General features: G+C 44.3%; 1 protein-coding gene and 1 long non-coding RNA gene across 2 annotated transcripts in view; both read left to right on the top strand.

Annotated features, from left to right (window-relative positions):
• LOC129382735 (uncharacterized) overlaps window positions 1-14205 on the top strand; it is a 484451-nt gene that overhangs the window by 222320 nt on the left and 247926 nt on the right. The window lies entirely within an intron of this gene.
• The window catches only part of LOC126523535 (glutamate receptor ionotropic, kainate 2-like), a 239018-nt gene that overhangs the window by 140535 nt on the left and 84278 nt on the right, over window positions 1-14205 (top strand). The window contains exon 4 of the mRNA XM_050172135.3: window positions 6242-6420. Coding sequence (XP_050028092.2) covers window positions 6242-6420 — 179 coding nt within the window. The remainder of the gene's footprint in view (window positions 1-6241; window positions 6421-14205) is intronic.

The raw sequence follows: 14205 nt of genomic DNA, 5'->3' as shown, positions 1-14205 counted from the left end.
CTACTGTGCTTATACATCGTTCTTTGCTCAACGTGCAACAACAGAAAAATTCCTTGAAGGCCTGTATTCAGACGCATGAGTGGTTCTCCACTTAGGGATTTTGAATTGCCCTCCTTAATGTGCTTTTACTTTGTTTTATTCAATCTTTGATTCATTCTTTTTTCCTTATTCGGGTGATTGGTCGAGGGCCTATAAGAAGAAATGAAGGGAAGGTGCATCAAATAAATGTGTGCAGCCCTGTCTCATGCAAGCACAGCGTCCCTTTATTGCCGCTGGAGCCTGCGGCTGACGTCTTGGTTGTTAACGCGCGACCGCGGAACTTCGTCCCATGCAGTATATACGCCTCCCTGGTTTATGTTCTTGCACGTTTATCGAGCGCACGTTTGAAATTTAAAAATATGCGTAAATCGCCAACTGATCATCTCCATTTCTTTCTTCGCATGGATGCGGACGTCTGTTAAGAAACCGAAAGTAAACATTCTCTTTTTACGTAGTATGTACTTACAACAATTTATAGACAACTAGAGATGCGCTGGCCACTGCGTCATTTGCATACCTAATTACGCAACTGAACAACAAGCGCTGCATAAGTATCCCCAGAGCAGCACATGCAAGCTGTCAGAGAGCATGATTTTCTCAATAAACCGAATACATTTTTTTATGTTTTTTTTTTTTTCAGTTTTAAATTCAATAGCTTTCGTCGGCTCTCTAACACGATTTTGCACACAGACTGCTTATGCATAACTTTTCCATTCACAACCGCAGTTGTGGCGTGCCTGCGCTCCAATTTGTTTGATTTAAACTCAAAATGAACAGCAAAAGGCTTCTGAAGTTCCACTGCACAAACTTAGCTAATTCGACAGTCGCGGCGCCGAGGTATAACGCCTGAAACATTACCTTCGACCTAAAATTAGGGCTAGCGAACCGGTTGAGTTCGTGGTAATCGGCACGCCTCCTATAGGCTCAAGCGTAAACAATTCCAACTAAAAGGAAAGAATTGTAGAGTTCAGTTATGTTCACGGTGTTACAGAGTTTCATGTGTGTGCTATTATGTGCATGTGCCGCTCAAGTTGTGGCGAGCGCCATTACATTACATTATTTACCTTACATTACAACACATTACTTTAAAATGACAGCGAATAGCTTAGTTTCTTGTTGTGCCGTGTTAAGGTTCACCTGACCTGTCAATGCGCGAGGTATGAACACCAGGGTAGAAAGTGAATATAACTGTTGATTATGTAAAATTTCCTCTAGCAGACGTGTTTCGGAGACGGACAATATCAGACATGTGGCACCCGGGGTTGCAGCATTTGCTGTTTCTATTCTTGTGTGTGTGTTATTTGGCTTTCGCCACGTCGCTCTCATCCAAGTAAATTTGACGATAGCATTCGATAAAATCAGCCATATCTCCCTTTTTTTCAACTGCCTAGTCATGTCAATATAGGCAGTATCCTGCTTACCGGAATGCACATGGGCTCTCCACAGGTGGAATAACTCGAAATGTAAATGTTCGATTTATATTCACGCTGCTGTGATACAAATGTGCACAATTTCGCCTTAGCTTTCTCTGCCTATCTATAAGCGTTGTGCCTCAGTGTCATTTCGCAGGACATGGTGACGGGCTTTAATTATGGCACTCTATTAGTCAACGTCCTCGATTGTGCGGTAGGTGTTGCGTTCTTATGTTCAGGAAAAAAAAGTGTCGGAGAAGTGATATTTTTAACGCAATATTTTTGTAAATCCATTGGCGTTCCTTTTAATTATGATAAGTCCCGAATACTCTCGCTGGGTTGGTCTATCGCAGCTTGCCCATATTCTACTGGAATATTGGTGTTCTACGTTATCTCGATCGATTTCGTAGCAGTAACTCACATTGGTGATTGTTCCACAAAACTTGGGTGTGCAGCTGAGGCCACTGGTCCCAGAGAACTGTTTTTCTTCGCAAGAGCAACAGACTGCAGTACTTGTTTCACTGCCACACTAATATGTTTGCTTCATGTCCTTCATTGCGCATGCAAAACCATTCAACTATTCTACAGGGGTCTTCGCCTGCATGCTTTGGCAGTCCGGGTAGGAGCCGACGCGGCAGGATATTTGGTTTGCTTTTTCGCCTGAGCAGGCTGGCGTGGACCTTTCACGTTTGTTTATGAGGCATTAGTCTTTCGCTGGATATGCTTTCGCGATGCTACACATCCATTTTCACGCGTCGTTGTTCAGTGTCACATCTCATTTCTTTTGCCCCCCTTCCCGTGTTGTATTCTACATCGTTTAAAATTCTTGTTCCTAGGGGTTCCAAAAAACTTGTTGAAGCAGTTTTATTTCTTCAAACCTGGTTTTCAAATAACATTTACCTAGCTCTAGTCACAAGGTATTGATTAGAGAAGTAAAACGTGTGTTTTTCCATACGAGTATATTGTACAATATTTGTAAATTGCGAATTTTATCATGTATTGATTCGCGCTAGGAAAACGTGTATGCTCGGGGGTAAGAACGTTCTTCTTTAAACTGGATGCCTCCATACTTCTTGAGAGGGCGTTGCTGCATATTAACTAATTGGTTGTTTCATGACACACAAATTCTAGAATATGTAAAATTCGAGAAAATATTGAACATTGCTTCGTTCAGTCTGATTTATTTTGGCAGTTCTTATTGGGAAATTCTACAACGAAGATTGGAAAAGGACTCGGAAATTAGGTTTACTTTGATCAGGTAATTTGATGCGACGAAAGACAGTACCATGCCTTATGATCTCATTTTCTTGCAATATAATCACTGGAAACAACAAGTGTAGATAAAAATGCGCAGCCACCGCGAGCAACGAGGAATATCTTCCAGGAATAAATAATTCTAATACACAGTATATATGAGCGCTTTTGATTGGTTTACGTCTTCTACATGTGGTGAAATTCGCCTGAGCACTGATATATGATTTGTTGAGAGTAAGTGCTTCCTTTCTGCTTCGCTGTAATAAAGGAAAAAAAAATTCCCCTGTGGAGTTGCGTTAAGACACTGGATTTGTGATCGAGAGATCTGACGTTCGAATACCGCTACTGACTCGGCCGCTGTATCCAAACACGATTTAGAATAAGTACCGAAATATTCATTTTATTTTCTATCACTAATTGTTTCTATGTATTTTGGCGAATCCTGTCCGAAACACATTATAACAAGAAAATTCATCAACCACTGAAAATAAATTTTGGTATGTGCAAATTAGGAGCAAGTTCCAGCAGAACACAAACATGCACGTCGCGTACCCACCAGAAACGGGGTGAACAATGCCGTTTCAAAACACATTAGGCACTCAGAAAAAAAAGAAGAACATCAGGAACTCCAAAAAAATTCTGATTACTGTAATGTGAAAGAATATTAACAAGTCATCAGAAATACTTAAAAAAAACTTAATTCGAAGCTGTTTCAAATGGCTCCTGTCAACATATTTAATGATGCATATACGTATAATAAAATAATTACCTCACTAAAATTATTAAAGATATACAAGGGGAAATTTCTTACCAAACGTGAGCAGATATGCAATCTACAGGCTTACTGTTACGCAGAACGTTGTGCGTCTATCGGTGCTTAAGTCATTATCGTAATTTTAGTTACTCCAAGCTTTCGTGTCACTTCGAACCGAGTGCGCGCAGTGTGTCTTCGTTCGTTTCTTGTCGGGTGCAGCCACCTGCAGTACACATTTCCTTTTTTCCCAAGATAGCGTATGCTTTCTGCTGACTGTATGAAGCATGTTCGAGCCGCTGCGCGTATGCTCGCCAAAAAGGTTTAACTTTGACTTTGACCAAATGCTCGAGCTCGCCCATCAGTGGTTACCTTCTCTTCCTGCAACCGTACCTCGCAAACGTTTAGTCCCCCTCAATTTCCTGCCCCTTCTTGTGAGACACACACACACGCACACGCAAGCACGCATATATATATATATATTGCCCGCTCATCTCCAGGCGACATGGAGAATTCTTGCGGGAATTTTCTTCGTCCACTCCGTCTTTCCTTCTTTTGCCACCGATTCTCTGGTATACTTGCCTCGGTCTTGTCTTGTTCGCTCTATCTTTTCTTTTCTTTTTTTTTCTTCTTCCCACGGTATTCATCGGTTTCTACTTGCCTCCGGCTTGGTTATTGAGCTCCCCGTTGCGCCGCATATGAGTCGAGCAGCCGGGCTGGAAATCTCTCTCATCGTCGGACAGGCGACCGACTGAGAAAGGCGGCCCTTATGACAGGAGAAGTACTTTTGGCCGAAGCTCTGACGTGGGATGAGCCCGAACACACTTTTGGCCAGGTCCTACTGCGCTGCAGATGCGCGGTATTGCTGTTCTGTCGCGAACAACTTCATTTCGAAAACTATACGTAGCAGCGTTTGATGTGTACCTGTGTTCTTCAAGCCGTTGCAAAAGTAACCGTCGTGGTAGTGAACCCCCAAGTCAATGTCGTCTATTCTTTAGTTGTCTGTGCTTCACTTCTGAACATATCTGGTATTTTCAACCATGCTACATTATTTCAGTTCGTGTGGTTTACCAAACTGCACTGGCAAAGTAATTTCTTCTCACTTATATCGCTGGAATTGTTAGTGGAGTTGAAAAACCTTAATTACGGAAGAAATTCTGTTAAATAGGAAACCAAATCGCGTTATGAAGAAAACGTAGTGAGCAGTCTACGGAGCGTTACATCAGTTAATTGATTGTCTGAAAAAAATTGTCAGTTGTTTGATTGTCCAAGAATATAAAATGCTCAATCCCCCTGTGCGGGTTAACCTATTTATTTTTCTCCCTGACGTCGGGTTGTAAATCGTTATTTACCTAAGAGCTCTACTTTTCTAGTATGTCAAAAAGAAATGTAGGTGTTACAGTAAGTGACAAAATTAGGTCAGTTGTCACTTATAGTGCGCGATTGTTAGTGACAATGCATTATACAAATCGTTTGTGTCATGGTCATCAAAAGGTTACATACGTTATTTTGTGTTCCTTTAGATGAACAGCTTCCCTGTCGTGTGCCATATACTTAGTTTTTCGTCTGTGTCTAATCACGCTTCAAAGAAGTCATCAGTGTAGAAACCGGAACAAATTGCGTAATGCCTGAATCGCCTTATATAACCACGGCACTCAAGTTGGCTTTGTAACTCAATAATGGCGTTTGCCACTGAGCTTGTACGTTTAATACGTAAACAAATACTGATATGGGAAGCAGGCAGCCAGCACATCTCCCAAATGCAGTGATTGTGTTTGCTTGCTGTTAGAACCTGAAGAGACGTTATAAGCGTGCTGTCGACATAATGCGCCCTTTAACGCGAAACTGCCGTTTGGTGCGCTATAAAGACGTAGGAGCCACGTTTGGATTGCCGCAGTTGTAATGGAATTATGGTTACAGGCAGATTGCGCAGAGCCCGTATCCCATGAATTGAATTTATGTCATCCGTAGTAAAAGCCAACTGTCCGTCGCCAGAGTGCGCCTCCATTTTCCAGGCACGTTTATGCGCTATTTCTCTTCAGCTCCTGGGGATATATCATTATCCCTTTTAAGCAACTCTTTAGCCAAGGGAATGTAATGCTAACTTAAGTGCTTATTACAGGAAAGTTTCTATGTAGTACGTTAGCTGTTTCAGCAATTCGCCTAATTTTTGTAGGACCATGCGCTGCTTTTATTTTAAACACTGCGGTATGCGCGCCTATAAGATTGCCAGTTGTTCTTTTATCGTTCTTTGTCCTTACCATATCGTTTTAGCCTTCCGCAATGCAGTATAGCGAACTGTAAACATGTCGTCGTGAACACACGCACACGCACACACACACTCACACATACGCGCACACACACACACACACACACACACACACACACACACACACACACACACACACACACACACACACACACACACACACACACACATATATATATATATATATATATTGTGTATCTTTCTACAAGATATGTAGCATCTTCATATGGTCATTCTAGCTTACTGTTATTAAAATTTACAAAGAAAATGACATATGTACGACATATGATTGTTCTCTTGTATTTCACCTTTTATGGCAGTCATCGACTTGTATAAAGATATTCCTTCTTTATAAATAGAGCGCTATGAGAACGAAACATAAAAGATAAATAAGTCAATTGTTGCGCAGTGGCTTCACTGACATAGGTAAAGCCTTACGAGTGCTTCCAAGTAGAGTAATGCGCCTCAGTTTTGCTTGTTTTTATCAGATGTCAACACCGCGCATATTCATCGCAGCGCTTCTCCGGCTTCGAGAACTGCTGCGTCTGTCGTCAACAGGAGACATCACGTTTCAGCTACGCCAGTGCTCGCCGGGTGAGGAGCTGCGCAAGGTGTTCCGGGAAGTGGGACGGCGTGGCGAATCGAACATCCTGTTGGACGCCCCCACGCACCGCATTAGGGAGTACCTGAAGCAGGTGAGGCTACATTCCGGCACTCGTCATGTGTCCTCCTTTCTGTCCGTATTTGTAGCGCTGCTCTCTCACCATGAAGTTTACATCTATACTCGATGAAGGGATACGCGAGAGCAGCCCTACTGAAAATTTCCCCGATAGGAAATTTTCAGTAAGTGTTTCTATATGGGATATTTCTCTGTACATGTTATTTAGGGATGGTGGCACATTTAGGCGGCGTTAGCTACTCGTATTCGCGTAAAGTCATTACATACTAAAATTAAGAAAGTTAGTCATTACTGAACATGAGTAAGATCACAGGAATAAAACTTCACAGAAATCACATCTAAAGATGCTCAAGACAGCAGCCAACGGAGCTGACACGACAGAAAGTGAAACATCACGTTACCTCACACGCACACGCACACACACACACACACACTCACACTCACACACACACACACACACACACACACACACACACACACACACACACACACACACACACACACACACACACACACACACACACACACACACACACACACACACACACACACACTCTCGCACGCACACAGACAAACAGACAGACATACACGTGTATATATATCTATATGTATGTATATATATATATATATATATATATATATATATATATATATATATATATATATATATATATATATATATATATATATATATATATATATATATATATATATATGTATATATATATATATATGAGAAGCAAACCGAGGGGCCCGATTTTATTAATCAAAGCATAATCCATCATTTCTACAATTCAATTAGCATGGTCAAGTAATTTCGCCTCTGGCAGCCTTGGTGTCGTCATTTGCTAGCTTCTTATGGTACGATTACTTAAAATTGGACCCCTCGGTTCCCTTTCTTTCGTTCATTACAATACAAGGGTCTCGAATCCGGCAACATTGATTCCTTCAGGTAGCAGCTGTCGGTTTATTGACCAGTTGCCGTCAACCAAATAGAATACGTACTCGTGACGCCTGCGGCAGGAAAGATGTTCCACAACCACCGCCTATGTTCGCGAGTGGTGGCGCTGGCTAACACTCCCAGGGTTAGTTCTAGCACTAACGCATAAATACCCCACAAAGTGGACGGGAACACGGCGCCGCGGTAGCTCAGCTGGTAAGAACATCGCACGCGTAATGCGAATACGTGCGTCCGTGTGCCACATGTGGGCTATTGTCTTCGTTTTTTTCATCCACTTTCATCTCCATAAATTTATTATTTCTTTCATTCCATTAGTAATTTCCCCTATGTTGTCATTGATGCCTGTGTGTGTTGGCTATATATACATATATATATGCAAGTTTGGAAATTTATGCTACGAACCAACGACAGGTGTTAGAAAGAGCGTAATAAAGTCAAGTATCATTCCCTGCTAGCAGAGAAAATTGTATTTGCTTCAGTTGTATAGCTGCCAGTGACGTGAAGGTCTTGGCAAAAAGCTAGTTCATTCTGCTCTTCCAATTTCTGTGTACTACTTTGCTTTTAAAAGAGAGTAAGTTATAAGGAAAGAAAACGGTTAAGCACTGATATGCGTGGTAGGCTACTGGGCAATGTACGACGGGAAAAATCAGAGAAGAAAATACGGGAACAAAGCGAGAGATCCAGTCGGCATCACGCGCCACGCACGCTTAAGATCCAGAGTTCTCCGTCACATTCGGTCCTTCGAAGAATGCACGATTCAGGCGTAGCTGCGTGCTACCGAGTGGTGTGGCATCCTGTGTTATGCGCGCGCTATTCGCACCTACTCTCATCTATTGACCCTTGTCAGTGGATGTAGCCAATTGTGCCTTCCTGGTTGTACTGCTAATGAAAACACATTGCGAGGTTTATTTCATAACCTCAGTCGCAGGTCGTTGGTTCGAGTGGCTTAATTATCTCTATCTTGATTAACTTCCTCATCATTAACTTTGGCTTAATTACCACCAAAGACTCCCACCAAAGGTGGAAGGTGCGTAGCCTTTTTGTACCATTCATGCCATCGATGCGTTTTCGCTCAATGACTTTGAAGGTCGATTGACTGATGAAACATATAGGGCTTCGGCCCAATAAAACTCATTGCAAGCAGTGGCATGGCTGCCACGGGCGACGACGTTCGAAGCGCGTTCCTCGCGCATTTTCTATGCCGATCGCGGACAACAGATCCCGACTGGCGCCGCTGCGGCGGATGACAGCGTTTTCGATGCACGCGGCAGGCCGCACCTTTCCTTTTTAACCAGCAGCCATGGCAGCGGTACGTGCTGTATCGTTCATTTAAGTTTACGCTCTATGACTCCCTGGATTTTGTTTCGTCATCACAGCAGCTGCCAGTTCTCCAACTTGACACTTTTCGTTTTAAGCACCCACTGTGGCGGGTGTTTATGATACACCGCTTAAAGGGATACCGCCAGGACTTAATCACTTCAAGAAAACGCCATAAGCTGTAGAAAGGCCCTCATGGCTCTTAAATACCAAGAGAAAAGCAAAAACGAGGAAGCATGATTCCTCGCTTTTATACTGCGCCACTCAAGGGAAAACTGTCTGCGAGCTCCCGCCGCTCCTTTTATTTATTCGTTCTCTCTCGCTCTTCTATTGCGAGCTCCAGTCGAGTTAATTGCTGTTTTGAGCAGTTCCGCCCATGGTTTTTGCTTTGCATTCTGCGACGCGTGGCAGCTGGCGGTTTGTTAACGACCAATATTGGGCGGAGCGTAAGCGCGATCGTAAAAAAAAAAAAAAAAGCAGGCTCAGGGGCTCCTCCATCGCACCATAGGCGACGGCCGCCACTTCGCACGACGCACTTCAATAAAGCAGCGCCTCCCGCGAGACCAATGTGCCCTCGCGAACGAGCAAAGCGCACGGACTGTGCGGGCTGCCACTTTCGTCGGGCCACTCTGCCACTCCAGGCATGCCAAAAATGCACCGCACGCAAACGACACCGGGCGACATAATTGCACTTTGGGCGACAGGCAGGCTTCGCCGAAACTGTCGATGACACCCGCAGTGCTCGCTGCCGCGCGCTGCTTGTGTTTCCGCAGCGAGGCGCGTGTTTGGACTGACAGCTCGCGGCGAAGGGGGGGGGGGGGGGGCGCCATGTATTTTCGGTTAAGCGGCAAAAGATGCGAATGTAGCTTTAGGTCTAGAAAAAGCAATACGGGATTCTGCTTCATAGTCAGCGAGTATCACTAAGCGAAAAAGGCATCTATTCTGCTTCTTCTTATCGAATGAAGCAATCCAGATCGCTTTGAAAAGTACACAAGTAATACCAGCCTAAAAGCAAGGACACGCACAGGGCAAGTACTACAGAACTTTCCTCAATCGCCAAAAAGGGTCGCTGACTCTTATATGACGCGCGGAATGTTTAGCGACAGTGTTCCTTTGCAGGGATTCCGATGAGCTTGAGATTCACTTCTAAGCACTTTTCTTCCAGACATCACTGTTCCTGCTGTCGTGGGGTGCTACTTGAATAACCTAAACTTCTAGCATAATATGTAATCTTCCTTACCGTACCGGCGCTATCATATATATACATATATATATATATATATATATATATATATATATATATATATATATATATATATATGTGCACGCTACAGTGTGGCCCAAGTTACGCAGGAATATTTTCGTTCATTTAAGCCCAGGTCGCACAGCGCGGCAAAGCGTTTTCCCAAACCACGCAGAACAAAGCGAACTTCAAGGAAGAATTAGAACTTCAACATTTCTCTGGCACCGAAAATGCCAATAACATTGAAAAAGTGAAAAATAAAAGACTAAAGAGATGGATCAAAAGAACGACGTACTAGTGATGTTGTCATGACGGAGACGCAGGCATACTGTAAGGTGTTTTGTTTTACAACCTGTATGGTAGAATGCCTTATAAAACGCTGCCTTAAACGCGCTTTGACTCTGGGAGCCTTCTTTTTAAATTATATAGCTGGTCACCCTAGCGAAAACACTCATGCTGATCCCTTAAGATAATCAAGGATGTTTATGAAGGGCATGTGTTTAGGTTCTGTCCTGGTCAGGTATTACTACTAATCGGTGCGTGTGTTGGTCGGTGGACGGCCACTTCCTCTCAAGTAAGAGAAAAAATGAAACGGTGGGATTCGGCGCCAAATAGCAGGTCGTGGCTCTTCAGCCAACAGCGCATCACGGCTTAACACTGATATTTTTTTTTTGTGCGGGGGGGGGGGCAAAGAAGAGGACGAAAAATTCAAGGTTTTTGGAAGCCTGTGCCAGTGCTGGATGAAAGAAGCAAGGCTGTCGGGCTGCGTGCTCGAGCTCCATGATATTAGCAGTGTCGGGGGTAGAAGCGAGGCTGTCGGGCTGTGTGCTCGAGCTTCTGTATTTCACTGGCACCAGAACAACCGTCAAGGAGCTAGTACAAGACGATCCGGCATCTGTGCTACCTTTTGGCCTGTGATCTGCTGTGTCCAGGAAGAATGGGGCTGAAGAAATAATTGTGATCAGTCACAACTACTGGTTACTATTGGTGCAGCTGAAGGGCGTCGGTCGCCTGAGGAATAGTCGCTGCGGGGCTCTTCAGGGTATCATTTACTACATTTCGTGGAGTGGAACATGTGACGCTAGTCATCTGTACGCCTTTTTTGCCATGCCATTATATACGGGTTGGCGACTGCTAGGGGTGATCATTATTAAAACGTCTGTTCTTGCCACAACGCGAATTCTCTCGCAATTTATTTTTTGCTTCTGATTTAGTCCGTTAAGTAAATAATCAGTCAGAGGCATAGGCGCAAAGTTTTCATTTTTCCATGGGCAGCTGCGGCCCATGAAAAAAAACAAAAACAAAAAAAAGTTCCTTAAACATTTGCACTGACGTTGTCAATGCGCTTTTGTGGTGATAGGTTTCGTGGAAAAAAGAAGTAAAAACCATCCGTGCACTTTATCTACGCTAAGACAACAGCTCTCAAAACTTAATTTCCAACTAACACAAAACAGGACGTGTTCCTTAGGCCGAGGCGCGGCAGAGAAGGCACTTTCTCGATCACGTTGTTTTTGATCACGCGATTGGCTGCATCAGTAGTACGTCGTTGCTTTCCGTCGCAGCCGAGCGTTCGCGCAGCAGTTTCTCTCCGGTTCCGAAATGGGTAGGCCATGCGTCATACGTGCTCCTGAGGAACAGGCAGCTTTCGATCAGCAACGCCGCGAGCAGAACCGGGAACGAGCTCGTCTACGCCGTCCCGATGCTGCAGCCCGCGCACAAGAACAGGCTCGTGCAGCCGACTGCAAGCAGCAAATGCGTACCGAGGATCCGGTAGCCTACCAAGCCATCGTTTAATGAACGGTCGGGATTAATCTTGTGATAAACTCCGGGACAGCAGATTTGATCTTTACTGGTTAACCATCTGTACGGAGTGCTTGGGCGGTGATTTTTTTTTATTTGCTTCATTTTGTTCTGGATAACTCAGAAGGAGTCTGTTCCAGGGCGCTACATTATGATGCGAGTGGGAGTGCAGTCACGTGGTATTCGCCTTATTTTGCAGGGTTTATTCATCAGTAGGAAAAAATTAGTACACAATTAGTACGTTACTGAAAATCCCACATTTAGATGTCCCTTGGCGGTGTCTAAAAATGCCTCATCGACACTTTGACGATTATGATTGTACGTCTCGAGTTAAATAAATTATTACAATTACCTAAATAAATCTCAGCAATAAAAAACTACTGGCACCTACTACAATGCGCTGGAAACAATATGGACTAGGTTTTCTTAGAGTTACGCATTCATTTTTCAAACTCTTGGTGCATGATAATTAATTGGCACACACTGTATATATTTATGCCCTCTGCATGCAAGAGACGAGTTTTCCATTCTTGGTAACTGTTGTATATTATTAGAAGCGTTTATTTAATATGTCGTTAGCTTTTCATACTAGAAAGAGAACCGATACTGATACACGTATCATTCACGTGCATTTCACTGGCCATTGATAATATACTCTGCGGAAGGGGTCACTAGAGTCTACAGGTTTTTTTTTTCAGGGTAAGAAAAAGTACTGAAAGTATTTTGAAGTGAAGTGAACATGCACCAATATATTCATTCTCTAGACATAAGCTATGCATACCTTTAGGAATAATTGTTAATTCGCAATCTAATTCTCATAAATATATAGTAAAGTTTGTCCTGTGCGTATATTTATGTATTGTGTATTGTTAGGATCGGCCTGCAGGGGTACTGCTCTGCAAAGCTATTTCAGCCCGCCGCACGTGCTTCGATCGACCCGCGGGGCTGGCGCCCTTCGGAGAACCAGCGAGGACGACATCGCTAATCCACCATGCGCCTCGTTCGGAGAATCGGTGACGACAGCAGGGCGGGCCACGTTTGGCACCCAACGTATTGTTGGTTGATTTGCCGGGTCGTCATGGTCTCTGCAGCAAGAGCTTTCCCTAACAAAAGGGGGCTTTGCGGTACGGAGGCCCCAGGATTCGTCACATTCTGCTGACACTCGTGGCGACTACTGGAGAAAGGCAGCTATGGAGTTTAGAGGCGCAAGACAATGGGCAAGCGACAGCCGCGCGCGGGGTTCAGCTCGGGGAACCGACGCGCCTTTCAAGACTCAACATAATGGACAATCGGCGGGTCAACTTCGATGACTGGTCGAACGGTTCTCTCTCCTAGGGAACTAGGGACCAATGGAGTGTTTATAAGCGGCTGTTGTCGGCTGCTAGAGTGTGCTCGTCATCGTGCTCTGTGATCGTACTCGTGAGCTGCGTGCTCGTAAGCTGTGTGCTGTATGCTCGTCTTGCGTGCTCCACTTGGGAGCCACGCTAGTCTGTCGATGTATCTCTTGTTTAAAATGTAAATACTGTAAATAAATCCTGCACGCCTAAGTCCCGACGAAGAGTCAAGGTCCTCCCTACAGCTGCGACCGCCAACTCCTACAACTGAATGGCAGCGGTGGAATCGGCCTACGGCTTGGAGATCGGCCTACGACTCATAGACAGCAACGGCAGCTCACGGACTTTGGAACATGGTGACCGACCGGTATCCTGATCATGTTGGAGGCGACTTAGGATTGACCACCTCTTGCAACTGACTGGACACGGCGGAAAATGACTGGTGATATGGTGCTGCTTCAGTGGGTAAGCGTTTGGTTTTGGCTGTAAGATTTACCAGGCTTCAATTTCTCTGTGTGTGTGTAGATTTGATTCGCTGGGATCTTTTACTTGTATTCTGATTTGCGTGCGTATCGCAGCAAGTATTGTGTGACAGCAGAGCCAAAGCTTAAAGTAGCGACTATGGTCCTGTTGTGTTTGACGAGAGCTGACCTGTTGTGGTTGTGTGAAGAGGTCGAGGTAGACGTAGAGGAGCACTTGACGGAATCAGAGATTCCTAAGACCATTCTGGAAAGTGACAATGATTTGAAATTCATAGAACAAATGGGTAAGCGAATTCTAAGTAAAAAAACGGGAACAGGAAGCAATTAGGCAAGAACAAGATGAATTTAAGTAAAAACAGGAAGAAGCAAGGCAGAAGCTAAAAAGCATTTCACAGGAAAAAGGCCTAACACAAGCAACGAGGCAGTACGCTGCTGCATTGAACGAAGAGATTCAAGGTTTAGAGCAGGCACTCGAACAAACTCAACAGCGGCTTGAGAAATCTGTAGGCTGGACGCAGTGAAAGTGGGATGAAGTAGATAGCAGATTTTGCTCGAAAGCCGAGAGAAGGAGTTGCACGTTCATAAGGGAACTCGATGTGCTAGCAGCTAACAATGACTTAGGGGCAGCAGAGGCCGTTAAAGGCCGTAGTGAGAGCGACGAGGT

This window comes from Dermacentor andersoni, chromosome 6 (genome assembly GCF_023375885.2).
Source record: "Dermacentor andersoni chromosome 6, qqDerAnde1_hic_scaffold, whole genome shotgun sequence".
Taxonomy (NCBI): Eukaryota; Metazoa; Arthropoda; class Arachnida; order Ixodida; family Ixodidae; genus Dermacentor; species Dermacentor andersoni.
Note: the sequence above shows the minus strand (reverse complement) of the source record. Positions and strands in the feature narration are given on the sequence as shown.